Source organism: Sus scrofa, chromosome 2 (genome assembly GCF_054392235.1).
Source record: "Sus scrofa isolate SSC_HxYL_T2T_F1_AM1 chromosome 2, Sscrofa_HxYL_maternal_Yorkshire_Landrace_v2.0, whole genome shotgun sequence".
Classification (NCBI taxonomy): domain Eukaryota; kingdom Metazoa; phylum Chordata; class Mammalia; order Artiodactyla; family Suidae; genus Sus; species Sus scrofa.
In genome coordinates, this window is record NC_139384.1 from 50241880 (window position 1) to 50258977 (window position 17098).

The 17098-nt window shown below is 40.1% G+C and overlaps 1 protein-coding gene across 19 annotated transcripts in view; it reads right to left on the reverse strand.

Moving 5' to 3' along the window:
* MICAL2 (microtubule associated monooxygenase, calponin and LIM domain containing 2) overlaps positions 1-17098 on the reverse strand; it is a 256472-nt gene that overhangs the window by 22432 nt on the left and 216942 nt on the right. For all 19 annotated transcript variants that reach the window (XM_085011985.1, XM_085011976.1, XM_085011971.1 and 16 more), the window contains one exon: positions 14691-14784. In XM_085011985.1, the coding sequence (XP_084868111.1) occupies positions 14691-14784 (94 nt within the window). The remainder of the gene's footprint in view (positions 1-14690; positions 14785-17098) is intronic.

Below are 17098 nucleotides of genomic sequence, written 5' to 3' on the forward strand. Positions count from 1 at the left end.
TGAATGAGGCCAGGGATTGAACCCTCATCCTCACAGTGACAGGATTGGGTTCTCAATCTGCTGAGCCACCATGGGAACTTCTCAAGTTTCATTTTCATATTAAAGTCTTTAATTTTATGACACTGAGTATATGGCTTAAGATACAGTTCAATTTCATTTTTTTCCTGTATGAAAAACCAATTGTCCCAGAATCACTTATTTCCTGTGAACTGCAGTGCTACTGCTGGCTGGCTTATATCAAGTTTCATATATGTGAGATTACCTTTGGGTGTTTTGGTGGCTTTTAGTAAAATATTAAAATTGGCTCTATAAAAGGTGTGCACACTTTTTGTTAGATTTATTTGCAGGCATCTTATGTTTTTATGCTAATGTAAGTGATATCTTGTTTGTTATTTCATTTTCTAGAAACTAATGTTGAGATAAGAAAATGCAATTGATTTTTCTATTTTGATCTTTTTTCCAATTATGTGATATAGGCTTTTATTATTATTATTTTTTAATCTGTATATTCCTTTGGGTTTTCCATGTGGTTAATTCCATTATCTGGAAATGACAAAAATTTGCTTCCTCCCTTCCAAACCTTGTGCCATTTCATCCCGTCTTAGTGCACTGGCTAGGGTCTGCTACTGCTGTGGCTCAGGTTCGATCTGTGGCCCATGAACTTCTGCATGCAGCAGGCATGGCCAAAAAAAAACACAAAAAAACAAAAACAAAAAAAAGGAAAAAAAGAAAAAGAAAAAGAAATGCTTCTAATATTTTACAATTAAACAACGATGTTTGCTATAGGGTTTTGGAAGATTTCCTTCAAATTAAGAAAGTTCAGACCCAGAATTTTCACTTTCGGGTGTTTATACAAAGAGTAAAAGAGCAATTTAAAAAGATATATGCACTCTATACAACCATTGTAGCATTATTTACAACGGACAAGATATGGAAACAACCTATGTCCACTGATGGATAAATGGATAAAAAAAAGTGTGGTATATATACCGAATGGAATGTTAGCCATAAAAAAAGAACAAAATCCTGACATTTGTGACAACATGGATGGAACTTGAAGGTATTATGCTGAGTGAAATAAGTCACACTGAGAAAGATAAATACTACATGATTTCACTCATATGTGGAATCTAAAAAACAAAACAAACAAAGAAATAAAACAGAAACAAGGTCATGGATACAACGATCAGATTGGTGGTCATCAGACAGCAAGTGGTTGAGGTGGGTGAAGGGAGTCTACTGTATGGTAATGGATGGTAACTGTATGGAGATCACTTTGAAGTGTATTCAGGCATCAGATTATAACACCGTACACCTGAAACTTAGATAACAAAAAATTAAGCTTCAAGTAAGCAAAAGAAGTTCTATCCTTTCTTTTTCTTGCTAAAGTTTTATCTCAAATGAGTGTTGAATTTTGTCACATGATATTTTCTTCTTCTGTTGAAAAGACCATATGGTTTTTATCTTTAATTTGTTAATATAATGATTAAGTCACCCTTAGATTGCCAAATTTTAAAATTAATTGGATTAAATGTCCATTACAGTCTGTTATCTTTTTGATTCTTTGCTGTATCTATGGTTATGTCTGCCTTCTTCACTCCTGATTTATTTCTTCTCTCTTACTTTTAAAAATCAATTTAAAACTTCTGCCTTTAGTCTTTTACTAGTCTTTCCAATGAACACTTGGCTTGCTTGAGCCTCTCTATTTTAACTTTATTCTCTATTTCATGTATATTTGCTCGTGTATTTATTATCTTCTTTCTTTAGATTAATTTTGTTTTCATTTTCTAAATGAAGTTGGATATTTAGTTCATTAATTTTGAGTCTTTTTTTTCTACTAAAAGTATTTAAAGGATTACCTCTAAGGACCATTTTCACTGCATCCCATGAGTTTTGTTTTCCTTTTCATATTTAGTATATTTTATATTCTCTCTCTCTCTCTTTTGTCTGCAACCACGGCATGTGAAAATCCGAGGCCAGGGATTGAACTTGAGCCACTGCAGTGACAATGCCGGATCCTTAACCACAAAGGAACTCCTATATTTAATATATTTTAAATTTCCAATAATTAATTAAAGATAGTTGATTTTTTCTTTGATCCATGATAAACGTATATTTTAACTTTCTAAATGAAATGCCTTTCATATCTTTTCTTCTTTCTAAAAGAGAATAGCTTTTGGTTATTGATTTCTTTTTTTTTTTTTTTTCTTTTTTTGTCTTTTTGCCATTTCTTGGGCTGCTCCTCTGGCATATGGAGGTTCCCAGGCTAGGGATCTAATCGGAGCTGTAGCCACCGGCCTACACCAGAGCCACAGCAAGGGGTCCAAGCCGCGTCTGCGACCTACACCACAGCTCACGGCAATGCCGGATCCTTAGCACACTGAGCAAGGGCAGGGACCGAACCCGCGACCTCATGGTTCCTAGTCGGATTCGTTAACCACTGAGCCAAGACGGGAACTCCTTTTGGTTATTGATTTCTAACTTAATTACATTGTACTATAGAATGTGGTCTGTATTAATATAGAGTTTCTGAGATTTACTTAATGAATTAATACAGTCGATTTTTATAAATCATCATGCAAACTTAAAAAAATGCATTCTCTAATTTGAAGGTGCAGGGTTTATACATGTCCATTAAATTAAAGTTATTACTTCAATGTTCAAATTAATAGTAATATTTTGTATGTTTGATTCTCATTAATTGAGAGATGTACTAATATCTCCATTGCCATGATAACAGAAATTTCTCTCTAAACTTTTATCTTTTTTTTTTTAATTTTCTTTTACATACTTTGAAGCTATTAGAGCCAATATTTTGAACATTTAAAATTGTTGCATTGTCTTGGTGAGTTGATCATTTAAAAATTACATAGCACCCTGTTTATTGCTAATCATGATTTTGGTATTAAAAGCTATCTGCTTTTAATATCATTACTCTAATTTAGTTAGTTAGTATATACTTGCCATCATTTTACTTTAAACATTTCTGTTTATTTATGTTTTATCTGTGTTTGCAAAATAGCATATAAGTAGGTATTGTTTTGTTTGTTAACTTTTCTATTATTTGAGATATTTAGACTTGTGTCTACCATCTTTCATTGCGCTTTTTATTTTTTTTAATGCTTTTTAATTTCTATTTAGAATTGTGTTTAGGATTTTGTTTGGTTGATTATTTTTTCTTATTTCTTCTTCCTTGTTTCCCCCTTTTTGTAGTTACGCTTAAAATTTTAAAAAGTATTTTTAAATTTCTTTTTCTATTCTTTTTGTAATTATGCTTAAAATTTAAAAAAGTATTTTTAAAACTCTAACAAAGTCTAAACTTAACATTTTAATCTCCTTTTAAACAACATAAGGACCTTGGAACACTTCATTTCTAATCATTCCACTGATAGCTTATGTCCATTTTAGTCCAGCATTTTAGTTTTATCTTTAGAAAACTTCATATTATTTTTATACTGACAATGTTTATTGGCTTTACTTACATATTTATTGTTTTTTGCATTCACAATTTATTCTTGAATATTTAAGATTATCCCTCTAGGTTTATCTTTTTTCCCCCTTAAATGTATTTGCTGGATTTTTTTTTTTTTTTTTTTTGTCAATCTTTTTTTTATTTTTAACTGAATAATTCTTTATTGTGCTCTTGGTCTTGAAATATAGTTTTCCTTGGTACACTGTTTAGGTTGAAGTGGTTTTTTTCAGGCTTTTGAAATTATTATTCCATTGTCACCTAACATCCATTATTGCTGTTGAGAAGAGAGCTGTTAGTATTAAAAAAAAAAAAAAATTCCTTTTTAAAAATTTAAAAAAAAAAATTATTTCTCTTTATCCACTTTAAGGTTATCTGTCTTTGCTGTCCTACATTTTCACCTTATTTTGCCTAGGTAAGCATGGATTTATTTTAAATTTATCCCGATTTCTGTATCTTAGGCTCCTTATATCTGTAGATTCATGCCTTTCATTCACTTTGAGGGGGCGGGGATAAAGCTAACACTCATATACCATGCATCTGGTGCCAGACTTTGTTCTAAATCCTTTGCTCAGTACCTCGGCCATTATCTCTTCAAATAATACCCAATCTTAATTTTCTCTAGGCTATCCTTCTGGGACTTCAGTTGAACATATACCAGACCTTATCATTCTATCCTCTATGTCTACAAGCTAATCTTTCCTATTTTCTATCTCCTTCTACTCATGTGTTGCATTCTGGTTGATTTGGTAAGGTGCATTGTCCAATTCACTAATTCTCTCTTCTGCTGTGCCTAAGCAACTGTTTAGTGTATTCATTGAGTTTTTAGTATCAGTGAACATATTTTTTAGCTGTAAACTCTCAATTTAATTGGTTATTTAAAAAACAAAATCCCTGGTCACAGCACTCTTTTCATTTGAAAAAATTTAAACCTAAAGTAATAAGCCTTATATGTAGTTGTTTCTCTAGTCTCTTTTCATCTAGAACAGTTAACTAGATTCCTCTCTCTTTCTTTTTTTTAAATGTCATTGACTTTTATCAATTATTTTGCAGATTGTCTCTCAATTAGAATTTGTCAAATTGTATTTTTATGGTTAAATTCAAGGTAAGTATTTCTGGCTCAGATGCTGCATAAGTGAAGATGTATCTTTCTTGTCCATCACAGCAGGAAGCTCATGATATTAGTTTGATTATGGTTATGATTGGTTAAGGTTAAGGTGATGCCGCCTGTTCACTTTTGTTTTTCTGCTTGCTCATTTTTTTTTTCTTTTTATGGCCACACCTGTGGCATATGGAAGTTCCTAGGCCAGAGGTCAAATAAGAGCTGCAGCTGTGGTCTATTCCACTGCAACAGCAGACCTAAACAACATCTGCAACCTATGCTGGATCCTTAACCCACTGAGTGAGGCCAGGGAATAAACATGCATCCTCACAGAGATGATGTTGGGTCCTTAACCTCCTGGGCTACAAAGGGAACTCCCCTGCCTGCTCATGTTTGCATGTAATCTACTTCTTTCAGTGTTTCACACAGAGACATAGTATATGCTCCATTTTATAATTAATATAGTTGAAGTTCTTGGCTATTTAAATTTGTTGATTTTGCTCTCATTCATAGTGACTCACTTCCCTGTGTTTTGGGTGATTTTATTGTTATTACTATACGCTCCTAGTTTACTGAACTTAATCTGAATCCTGAGAGCCTAAACCTAGGCATAGCTTCTTTCATAAAGGATCTAAAATTGGTTTTGGAATGCTAGACACCTGTTTTAATGCAGGGATCGCAAGGTTAGCTCCCTTACTCTTTGTTAGATTCAAGGCAGCCCTTGACTTCTGTTTTTGTGTTTGCTTCCTTCCTGGAACATGTAGATTTCAGCATACCTTTCTTCTTTCCCTTCTCTTTCTTGGTCCTGAGATATTTTTCTCACTTACTTACAAGCCTAGAAATGTTTTCAAGTCTCTTGTTTTAGTGAATGGGCTTTTCTAGCATCTAGGCCACTATCCTGCCACTCCACATTTCTTAGGAATCGCATTTTGTATCCTTTGCTGAGGTGGCCATTTGGTTTAAAATACTTTTTCAGGTAAGGTCATTATGACAGTGGTTTTTTTAAACTGAAGGTTGAAAAATTAACTTTATGGATAATAACAAGCACTAAAAATGAGACAAAAGAAAAGTACCAGTCTTTTATATGTAGCAAAATTCAATATTATTCCTTAAAACTTTGTATTCAATTATATATTTATATGTATTAACTTGTGATATAGAATGTATTTCTTGCTGCTCTCATGGGAAATTTCTGTGTATAAAGTGATTGCCAGAGCACATAATTTTGACGTCTCAAATGACTTTAGAATCTATGCAATGGAGAGCACCCAAGTCTTCAGAAAGAAAATCTTAGTCTTGTCCTCACTGGGCCCATCTCTGTTAGGCCACTCCCCTACCAGGTGGCTACTGAGGCTAGAAACAGAAGTGAACGCATAATAAATGGATTATTGACATTTGTTGAGCAAAGCAGCCTGCCCTAAACCTTGAGCGTCCCTGTGTGTCTTTGCTGAGTGTGCCAAATAGCAAGGCCTAGCCACCCTGTGACCCTGAGCCACTCCTGCAACCGGCCAAGTGGACTACTTGCTTCCTGAGAAAGGGGGCTGGCTTGTTGCCTGCTTCCTATAAGATGCTGAGCTCTCAGCCTTGAGTTCCTCTGCTATGGCACAATCCAACTGTGCACAGTTGCCATCTGGGCCTATCAGGTCACACCATGGCACTTAGATACAGGGCAACGTATACTCGCATGTATATGTTAGCATGTGGCAAACCCATCCAAATTCCTTGATTGCTTAGCTACCAACTTCAGAGTCTTATTACCCTGGCCATTGTCTAGGAACGGCATCAGGATTCAAATTCAGGAGTGACTGATTCTAATATCTGTGTTCTTTTCAGGACACCTAGCATTATCTAGGAAATTATTATTTCTTCTGTTCTTAGCAGCAGGCAAGACAAAAACCACAGAGTGTAAGTCCAACTACATCCCTCTTTTTTTGTGGTTTTCGTTTTTTCCATTATCATTGATTTACAGTGTTCTGTCAATTTCTACTGTACAGCAAAGTGACCCATATTATATAAAATATATATGAAAAAGAATATATATATATGTATATTTTTTTTTTCTCATATTATCCTCCATCATGTTCCATCACAAGTGACTACTTCCCTCTTCCTGGCTAGGGTTCATTGCAATTTCTCTTGTCATAATGTGTGTTCCTGCTGCCACCTGCTGGCAGCCTCAAACATCCTGCTATTTCTTTGTAAACTCCTTATCTGTGTGAAGGAAAAGCTACTTGCTCTTGTTAAAAAAAATAAAAAAAATAAAAAAAAGCAAGAAGCTCATTGCAGGCAAACAACTGGTAAACCTTCTCCAAAGTTGGTAAAGGTATAAGGGAGGAATAATTCCCACCCCGCCCCTACCCCCTGTCTGGGGACTCATCCTTTCTCCCTCAAAGTTGATCTCAGTGTTCATCCGATTTTACCTGTCTCCAGGTGTTGAAGGAAAGCAGATTCTGTTATCTACCTCATCTAAATTTGAATGGTGGTCTCTTGGTAAACTGGGGAATTCTGTAACCCTGACACATAACCCTGACCGCCACGTTGACAACCAACAAACCAATAGGTAATTGCGCTTGACCAAGAAGAGTCTATGTGGCTGCAAAGCTTGACTTGACCATCCCACAGAGGGTAACGCTCAGAGCAATCAGGCTACTGCATTTTGTGGTCCTTTACTCTGGGCAGCCAGGACCATCAAGAGAATTCATTCCCTTTGTCAAGGACATCCGTCCATAACACACACACACACACACACACACACACACGCCCCACACTACAGAACATGACTTATCATCTGGGGTGGATTTTTGTTTTTCTTTGTTTCCCTTGCCTTGACAAAATGGGGGAAAAGCCTTCCTGGGGGTGGGAGAGCTTATTTCTGACTGTTGGAAAAAGAGAAAGCAGGAATTGTTGTCACGACAATTAGGAGCTCATCAAAGCCTCATTTTGCTCATCAGCCATCATTGCCCTCTGTCCTGCACCCCCGCATGTTCCTCCAATTCAATGCCCGCCTAATGAATAACTCCTAGGAACAAAAGACCCTTTCAGGCTGGCGCACACATCATTATCAGAGGAGACTTGCATAACTGTCGCAGACGACGCATGTTTTCAGGCCTGTCTCTAAATTTGGTTATTCACAAGCTCTATAGCTCAATATTATTGCCTAACTGTGATCATTTTCTAATTATCCTAATAATACCTATTAAATAATTCCCATTAAATCACTTGAACCAGAGCAGCCCAAGCCGGCTCAAATACAACTTAACCTAATAAGCATCGGTCATTCATTAAGCACCAGGGCAATCTCTTAAAGGGGCTGAGTAGAATATTAAACTGCAAAGGAATATTATTATTGCACAAATGTTATTACAAGTTAGAGTGTATTAATTTCGATGCCTGGTTTGCGAATCTTCTGTTCGGTTTCCATTGGGGCCGCTGCGTGTGACTTGACTCCCTCAGTATCCTGCCCCTTGTTGATCTGCATCTGTCACCCACACAAGGACAATCAAGGAGAAAAAGGCCCATAAACTTAACAGGGGAATTAAATTACCGAGGATATAAAGGGAATGAACAGAATCCATCTTCTGGCCAGGCGAACACACCTTTGAAAAACACCATAAACTGGCCAGGTTTCTTTAGCTGATAAAATATCCTTTCTTTACATTGAGGGTGAGGGAGGTTTCAGAAGCTCTAAAAATCTGGTTTCTAGATTTAAATGTCAAGCAGCTAAAGATCAGATTTAATTCTTTAGAGAGTGTGTGTGGCTATTTAATAATATTTTGAAAAAGATGATCAGGTAGCCATTTATTGAATGCCTACAATGCGGTGGGCACTCTTGGGACATTCCTGGCCCACCAATACCCTTAATTCTCAAGCTGACCTGGTAATGTGAGGGTTATTAGCTACATTTTTCACATAAGGAATCTGAGGCTAGAGAGGTTAAGTGATTCTCCCCAAATCACACATTCTAAATGCAATGGAACGGAATCTGAACATGGGGCTCTTTTTAATTGTGCTTTTTTTGTTGTTGTTGTTGTTGTTTTTTGTTTGTTTTTTAGGGCCGTACCTGTGGCATATGGAAATTCCCTGGCAAAGGGTCAAATTGGAGCTATAGGTGCCGGCCTATACCACAGTCACAGCAACGTGAGATCCGAGCCGTATCTGTGACCTATACTGCAGCTTAAGGCAACGTCAGATCCCCAACCCACTGAGAGAGGCCAGGGATTGAACCAGCATCCTCATGGACCCTAGTCAGGTTCGTAAACCACTGAGCCATGAATGGAACACCTGAACATGGGGCTCTTTGATGCTTATAATTTTACTTTACTTACCCCCCTCCCCACATCACACTGCCTCCTGTAAACTGAAATATCTCCTAGCTTGGCTGGTCTATCTTTTTCATTTCTAAGGCTCTTGCTGAAATCAGCAGATTCCTAAAGTTAAGTGCCAGAGCCTTCTTGATGGGGAATATGACAAACTTTTCACTGTATTGAAAGCCCTGACAATAGTTCTAGAGACAGGCAGCGACTCTCACTTCAAGCAGCAAGAAACAGTTTGCATTTTTGTTAAGAATCCTACTCCTGATGGGTGGATTTGCAGGGAAATGTACAGAGCATTGCAGTAAGAAAAGGAACACATATGCATTCACCATCTCTCCCATACCAGGCACTGTGCTAGGGCTTCCACATATATTGTTTTAACCAATCCTCACCAAAAACTCAAGGAATAGGTATGAATATCACTCCAGATTTACAAGCACAGAACCTGAGGCCTGGAGGGATAAAATCAGACTCCAAAGTTTCCAGAGAGACAATGACCATGCAGTTAGCTGAAGCTGGAACTACAGGGCTGGTCACATGGATGGGCCCTTGCAAGGCTCTGGGAACAGAGCCATGATGTGGCTTGCATGACTGTATGAGCTTAAGGCTTCACAAAATCCAGGTTTGTGCCTGCTCGTACCATTGCTCTCAGATAACAACTTTTTAATTTATTCACTTATTTATTTTAGGGCTGCACCTGCAGCACATAAAGGTTCCCAGGCTAGGGGTCAAATCAGAGCTACAGCTGCTGGTCTGCACCACAGCCACAGCAACTTGGAATCCGAGCCGCATCTGTGACCTATATACCACAGCTCATGGCAATGGCGGATCCTTAATCCCCTGAGTGAGGCCAGGGATCGAATCTGCAACCTCATGGTTCTTAGTCGGATTCATTTCCGCTATGCCACAATGGGAACTCTTCAGATAACGACTTTTAACAGAGTGGAAGTCCTGGCCTTTCTCTATGTTGTTTACATGATTGCACACAGAGAGATGTGTCTTCAGGGTCTGCTTCTTCACACTTTATACCCAAAATACAGCAGGCTAAAGACATCACATCAGAAAGTGAAAGAGACAATACCCCTAGTATACTGAATCACTTTGCTGTATACTTGAACCTAACACTACACTGTAAATCAACTATACTTCCATTTAAAAAAAAAGACAGAACAAGAATCTAAAAAGGGATGGATATATGTATATGTATAACTGATTTACTTTGCTGTACACTTGAAACTAATAAAACTTTGTAAATCAACTATACTCAACAAAATTTATTTTTAAAAGATGGGAGTTCCTGTCGTGGCTCAGCAGAAATGAATCTGACTAGGATCCATGAGGACACAGGTTCGATCCCTGGCTTCACTCAGTGGGTTAAGGATCCAGCATTGCTGTGAGCTGTGGTGTAGGTCGCAGACACGGAGCAGATCTGGCATTGCTGTGGTGGCATAGGCCAGCACCTGGAGCTCCAATTCAACCCCTAGACTGGGAACTTCCATATGCCATGGGTGTGGCCCTAAAAAGAAAAAAATATATATTTAAAAAAGAGAGAGAAGAAGGAACACTTCCAAAGATATTCTATGACGCCATCATCACCCTAATTCCAAAACCAGACAAAGATACCACCAAAAAAGAAAACTATTAATCAATATCTTTGATGAATTTAGAAGCAAAAATTCTCAACAAAATTTTAGCCAACCGAATCCAACAACGTATTGAAAAGATAGTACACCACAACCAGGGTGGAATTCATCCCAGGTTCACAAGGATGGTTTAACATACGTAAATCAATCAATGTCATACACCACATTAACAAAAGAAAAGTCAAAAACCACATGATCATCTCAACAGATTCAGAAAAAGCATTTGACAAAGTCCAACATCCCTTCAGGGTAAAAACTCTTACCAAAGTGGCTAGAGAAGGAACATACTTTAACATAACCAAAGCTATTTATGACAAACCCACAGCAAATATAATACTCAATGGAGAAAAGCTGAAAACCTTCCCACTAAAATCTGGAACAAGACAAGGATGCCCACTCTCACCACTGTTATTCAACGTAGTATTGGAAGTCCTAGCCACAGCAATAAAACAAACAAAAGAAATAAAAGGCATCCAAATAGGAAGAGAAGAGGTAAAACTGTCACTGTATGCAGATGACATGATACTATATATAGGAGACCCTAAGGACTCAACCCCAAAACTACTTGAAGTGATGAACAAATTCTGCAAAGTAGCAGGATATGACATTCAGAAATCAGTCACATTTCCACATACTAACAATGAAATACTAGAAAAGGAATACAGAAATACAATACCTTGTAAAATTACACCCCAAAAAATCAAATACCTGAGAATACACCTGACCAAGGAGGCAAAGGACTTATATGCCGAGAACTATAAAACATTAATCAAGGAAATTAAAGAAGATGTAAAGAAATGGAAAGATATTCCATGCTCCTGGGTTTGAAAAATTAATATTGTAAAAATGGCCATACTACCCAAAGCAATCTACAGATTCAATGCAATCCCTATCAAATTACCCATGACATTTTTCACAGAACTAGAGCAAACAATCCAAACATTTATATGGAACCACAAAAGACCCAGAATTGCCAAAGCAATTCTGAAGAACAAAAACCAAGCAGGAGTTGTAACTCTCCCAGACTTCAGGCAATATTACAAAGCCACAGTCATCAAGACAGTGTGGTACTGGTATCAAAACAGACAGACAGACCAATGCAACAGAATAGAGAACCCAGAAATCAACCCAGACACCTTTGGTCAATTAATCTTTGACACAGGAGGCAAGAATATGAAAGGGGAAAAAGACGGTCTTTTCAGCAAGCATTGCTGGGAAACCTGGACAGCTGCATGCAAATCAATGAAACTAGAACACACCCTCACACCATGCACGAAAATAAACTCAAAATGGCTGAAAGACTTGAATATAAGACAAGACCCCATCAAACTCCTAGAATAGAACATAGGCAAAACATTCTCTGACATCAACCTTACAAATGTTTTCTCAGGTCAGTCTCCCAAAGCAACAGAAATAAGAGCAAAAATAAACCAATGGGACCTAATCAAACTGACAAGCTTTTACACAGCAAAGGAAACCAAAAAGAAAAACAAAAAGACAACTTACAGAATGGGAGAAAATAGTTTCAAATGATGCACCTGACAAGGGCTTAATCTCTAGAATATACAAACAACTTATACAACTCAAGAGCAAAAAATCCAAAAACCCAACTGAAAAATGGGCAAAGGACCTGAATAGACATTTCTTCAAGGAAGATATACAGATGACCAACAAGCACATGAAACAATGTTCAACATCACTGATTATTAGAGAAATGCAAATCAAAACTACCATGAAATACCACCTCACACCAGTCAGAATGACCATCATTAATATGTCCACAAATAACAAATGCTGGACAGGGTGTGGAAAAAAGGGAAACCTCCTACACTGTTGGTGGGAATGTAAGCTGGTACAACCATTATGGAGAACAGGATGGAGGTACCTTAGAAATCTATACATAGAACTACCATATATGACCCAGCAATCCCAATCTTGGGCATATATCCGGGCAAAACTTTCCTTAAAAAAGACACATGCACACGCATGTTCACTGCAGCACTATTCACAATAGCCAAGACATGGAATCAACCCAAATGTCCACTGATAAATGATTGGATTAGGAAGATGTGGTATATACAGACAATGGAATACTACTCAGCCATAAAAAAGAATGAAATAATGCCATTTGCAGCAAGATGGATGGACCGAGAGACTCTCACACTAAGTGAAGCACGTCAGGAAGAGAAAGACAAAAACCACATGATATCACTTATATTTGGAATATAATATATGGCACAAAGGAAACTTTCCACAGAAAAGAAAATCATGGACTTGGAGAATAGACTTGTGGTTGCCAAGGGGGAAGGGGAGGGAGTGGGAGGGACTGGGAGCATGGGGTAAATAGATGCAGAATGTTGCCTTCGGGATGGATTAGCAATGGGATCCTGCTGTGTAGCACTGGGAACTCTGTCTAGTCACTTATGATGGAACATGTAATATGAAAAAAAGAATGTATACATGTAAGTGTAACTGGGTCATCATGCTGTACAGTAGAAAAAATAAATGTATAAATAAAGGATTAAAAAAAAAGAGAGAGAGAGAGAGATGGAGAGATACCACCCAGCACTAACTCCAATTCACTTGCCACGCTGCTGCTGGTTGATTTCCAAAAAAAACATAGATTTCTTTCAACTTCATCCCTCACTCAAAACCCTCTGCTGGGAGTTCCAGTCATGGTTCAGTGGTTAATGAACCTGACTGGTATCCATGAGGATGCAGGTTTGATCCCTGGCCCCACTCAGGGGATTAAGGATCCTGTGTTAACCCATTAATCATGAGCTGTGGTGTAGGTTGCCAAGGCAGCTCAGATCCCGTGTTGCTGTGGCTGCGTGCAGGCCAGCAGCTGCAGCTCCGATTGGACCCCTAGCCTGGGAACCTCCACCTGCCACAGGTGCATCCCTAAAAAGACACAAAAGCCAAACCAAAACAAAACAAAACCTCTCTGCTGACTCATGTGTTAAGGCATTCAGGTTTTTTCATGTTTGGTCTTTGCAGGAAGGGTTCCCTCTGCCTGAACAATCTCTTCATCTCCCTGGTTACCTCCTATTCCTTTGTTTCTCATCTTAGCAGAGCACCCCTTCCAAGGATGAGCCTGACTGCTCCCCCCCACATCAGGATCAGTTAGGGAGCTCACGATTCTCTCCTCATTCCACCCTGGTGCTTCTTCCCATCACAGCACTCATCCTCCTGTATTGTGGTTTATTTATTTACATGCCTGTGTTCCTCAAGAGACCACAAACCTTTCAAAGGCAGAAAACGTCATGCTTATCGTTATAGACCCACTATTTCCACGTCCAGCACTGATAGGCCTCCACCAGATGAATTCTGTTTACATCTAAGAGTCTGAAGCTGTCGGTAGAATGGTTACCATTCATTGCTTTACCTTGTGCTAGGCAATATGCTAATCTAATTTCATTACATATATATGGTATACATATATCATATATATATATATATATGTATACCATATATATAATTGGAGCTATAGCAGCTGGCCTACACCACAGCCACAGCAACGTGGGATCCGAGCTGCACCTTCGACCTACACCACAGCTCACGGCAATGCCAGATCCTTAACCCACTAAATGAGGCCAGGGGTTGAATCCACATCCTCATGGAAACTAGTCAGGCTTGTTACTGCTGAGCCACGATGGGAACTCCTTTAATCTTTGTTTCAGCTCTATAAGATAGGAAACCATTATTATCGGCATTTTAGAGGAGAAAATAAAATTGCACGAAGGTTTAGAATATGACTGGCTCAAGGCCCTGCATGCAGCTGGTAAAGGGAGAAACCAGGGTTTTGACTCCAAGACTGAGCGTTGAAACACTACCAACGCTGCTTGTACCCTCAACTGTTTCTCCTGAATTTATCTTAACCCCTGAATTGCAAAGAATATTCACGATACAGAAGAGAGATGGGACAGACCAGAAATCCAAGGCCCACAGGCTCACCAATGCCCTGGGAATTTCAAACTGGGTGACCAGTTTGATTTTGAAAAGTGGGAAGCAGTTGTGGACTTGGCACCGTGTGTCCGTGTGGACAGTTCCACAGCCGGTGACAAGGTCTCACTGTTTTGTCCAGATGGTTAGATCAGCCCTATGCTCAGAGCGCAGACCCAGACCCAAGCCCGCTGCCCCACATCTGCCTGTGGGGAGCCTACCTGCTTCTCCTCGCAGCGCCTTCTCCAACCTCACGCCCTGGATCTCAGAAGCCCTCTGCCGCTCTTCCACCTCCTCCAGCTGCCTCTGGATGGCCTGCAATGCCAGGATCAGATGTTACATGGGAACTCTTGATGTAGAGTCACACAAGGGGGCCGATTCTGCCACTTCCTTTCCAAGAGGAAGAAGCCCCTTCCTGTGTGATGCTACCTCCTCAACTGACTGGGTAAGAACCTCTGAATTCCCCCAAGCAACTAGAATTTGACACTTCCCTTCTTTAGGATGAAAACATAAAGCAAGGGGTCTGTGTGTCAGTTCAGTCTGCCTCCAAGGAGACATTCAAACAGTCCCCTTTGACCAGGCCAATCACACAGATGTGTTCTCAGGCAGAGGTGGCTGGGCTGGCCTGGGCAGGCAGCCCTCATGCCTCCTGGACCCCGTGGAGCTTCAGCCTCTGCTATGGCCATGGCATAGCCTCTGGGGCTGCAGCCACCACTCAGAGTAGGATAGGCTCTCTGGGGACAAATACAGAGCATGCTTATATTCCATCTTCCCAAGAAGAACCAGCAGACACCTCCCAAAGAGCTGGCCTGGAGCAGGAGACCCAAGCCAGCTCCTGGGGCTAGGTATCTCTGCCTGGGTTTGTCCTCCTCCTGCCCTGCGCTACGAACTGACAACTGCGGAGCCTTTCACTGTCCATGGATGTGTACGCTGGCTTTGTTACTGGCAGTTTACGAAGACAAGACAGAGATGTTTATCCCATTAAGGTACATCCTCCTTAGACGAACCACAAGGCACCTATCAAGGCTTGGGGTCATGACTGGGTTTGCATTTACATGTTTATTTCCCCTACTAGCTATTTCTCTCTTGTGTATTTTAGGAAGGAAAAACAAGGGAAAACCTTTCCTAGGTACATTTTGTTCATCCCCAACAATTTCCTCTGCTTTGAAACACGGCCTGCCAAAAGGCACCTCTCTTGGCAGAACAGACTTTGCACCTGGCAGCCCAGGTATATTCAAAGAAGTGGCAGCTGTTTGGGCAGGTAGAATGTGTGTGTTCATCCTCCTCCGCCTCCTGTCAGCTCAGTCTCACTCCCCTTTCCCCTTAACTCCACCTCTTCCTTTCTTTTCTTTTCTTTTTTCTTTCTTTTTTTTTTTTGTCTTTTTAGGGCCACGCCTGCGGCACATGGAAGTTCCCAGGCGAGGGGTCGAATCAGAGTTGTAGCCGCCAGCCTACACCACAGCCACAGCAACATCAGATCCAAGCCATGTCTGCGACCTATACCACAGCTCACGGCAACACTGGATCCTTAACCCACTGAGTGAAGCCAGAGATCGAACCTATGTCCTCATGGAAGCTAGTCAGATTTGTTTCTGCTGAGCCATGATGGAAACTCCGTCCATCTCTTTCTAAGACTCCCCTGGATGCAGAGTATAGCTGCTGAGGAACCTCCAACTCCCATGAAGAGTCCTGAGCAAGGGGGTGCAGGTGGTAGGTAGGGACCTAGCAGCCACCTGGCTTCTTGTCTCAGCTGAGAGTGCTTAAGCCCCAAACAGAAAATTTCAAATAGATGGGTATTCTAGCTAAAACTACTTGTAGGAGTTCCCTTGGTGGCACAGCAGAAATGAATATGACTAGAATCCATGAGGATGCAGGTTTGATCCCTGGCCTCGCTCAGTGGGTCAGGGATCCAGTGTTGCCGTGAGCTGGGGTGTAGGTCACAGACGTGCCTAGGATCCTGCAGTTGCTTTGGCTGTGGTGTACAGCTGGCAGCTGTAGCTCTGATTCAACCCCTAGTCTGGGAACTTCCATATGGGTGGCCCTAAAAAGTCGGGGGTGGGGGGGGGAGGAAAGGAAAGGGGGAGAGCATTAGAGTTAAAACTGCTTGTAGTTTTACACCCTCTTCCTCTTTGTCTCTCTTTTAAAGGTAATTATCTTTATAGATGTGTCTCCTGGTGGCACAGTGTAGAAATGCTAAAGGAAGGGAAATGCTAAAGGAAGTTTAAATGACTTTATTCCTGATGACTTTGTAATTATGGCTATGTAATTGTTATGGACTGAGCAGTCTTCCCCGCCCCCGAACCAGTTCATATGTTGAAGTCCTAACTCCTGAAGTGACTATGTTTGGAGAAAGGGCCCTTAAGGAGGTAAAGAAGGTTAAATGAGGTCATTAACAGTGGGCCCAGAGTTCCCGTCATGGCTCAGTGGTTAATGAATCTGACTAGGAACCATGAGATTGCGGGTTCCATCCCTGGCCTTGCTCAGTGGGTTAAGGATCCGGTGTTGCCGTGAGCTGTGGTGTAGGTCGCAGACGTGGTTCAGATCCTGCGTGGCTGTGGCTCTGGTGTAGGCCGGTGGCCACAGCTCCGATTAGACCCCTAGCCTGGGGACCTCCGTATGCTGGGGGAGT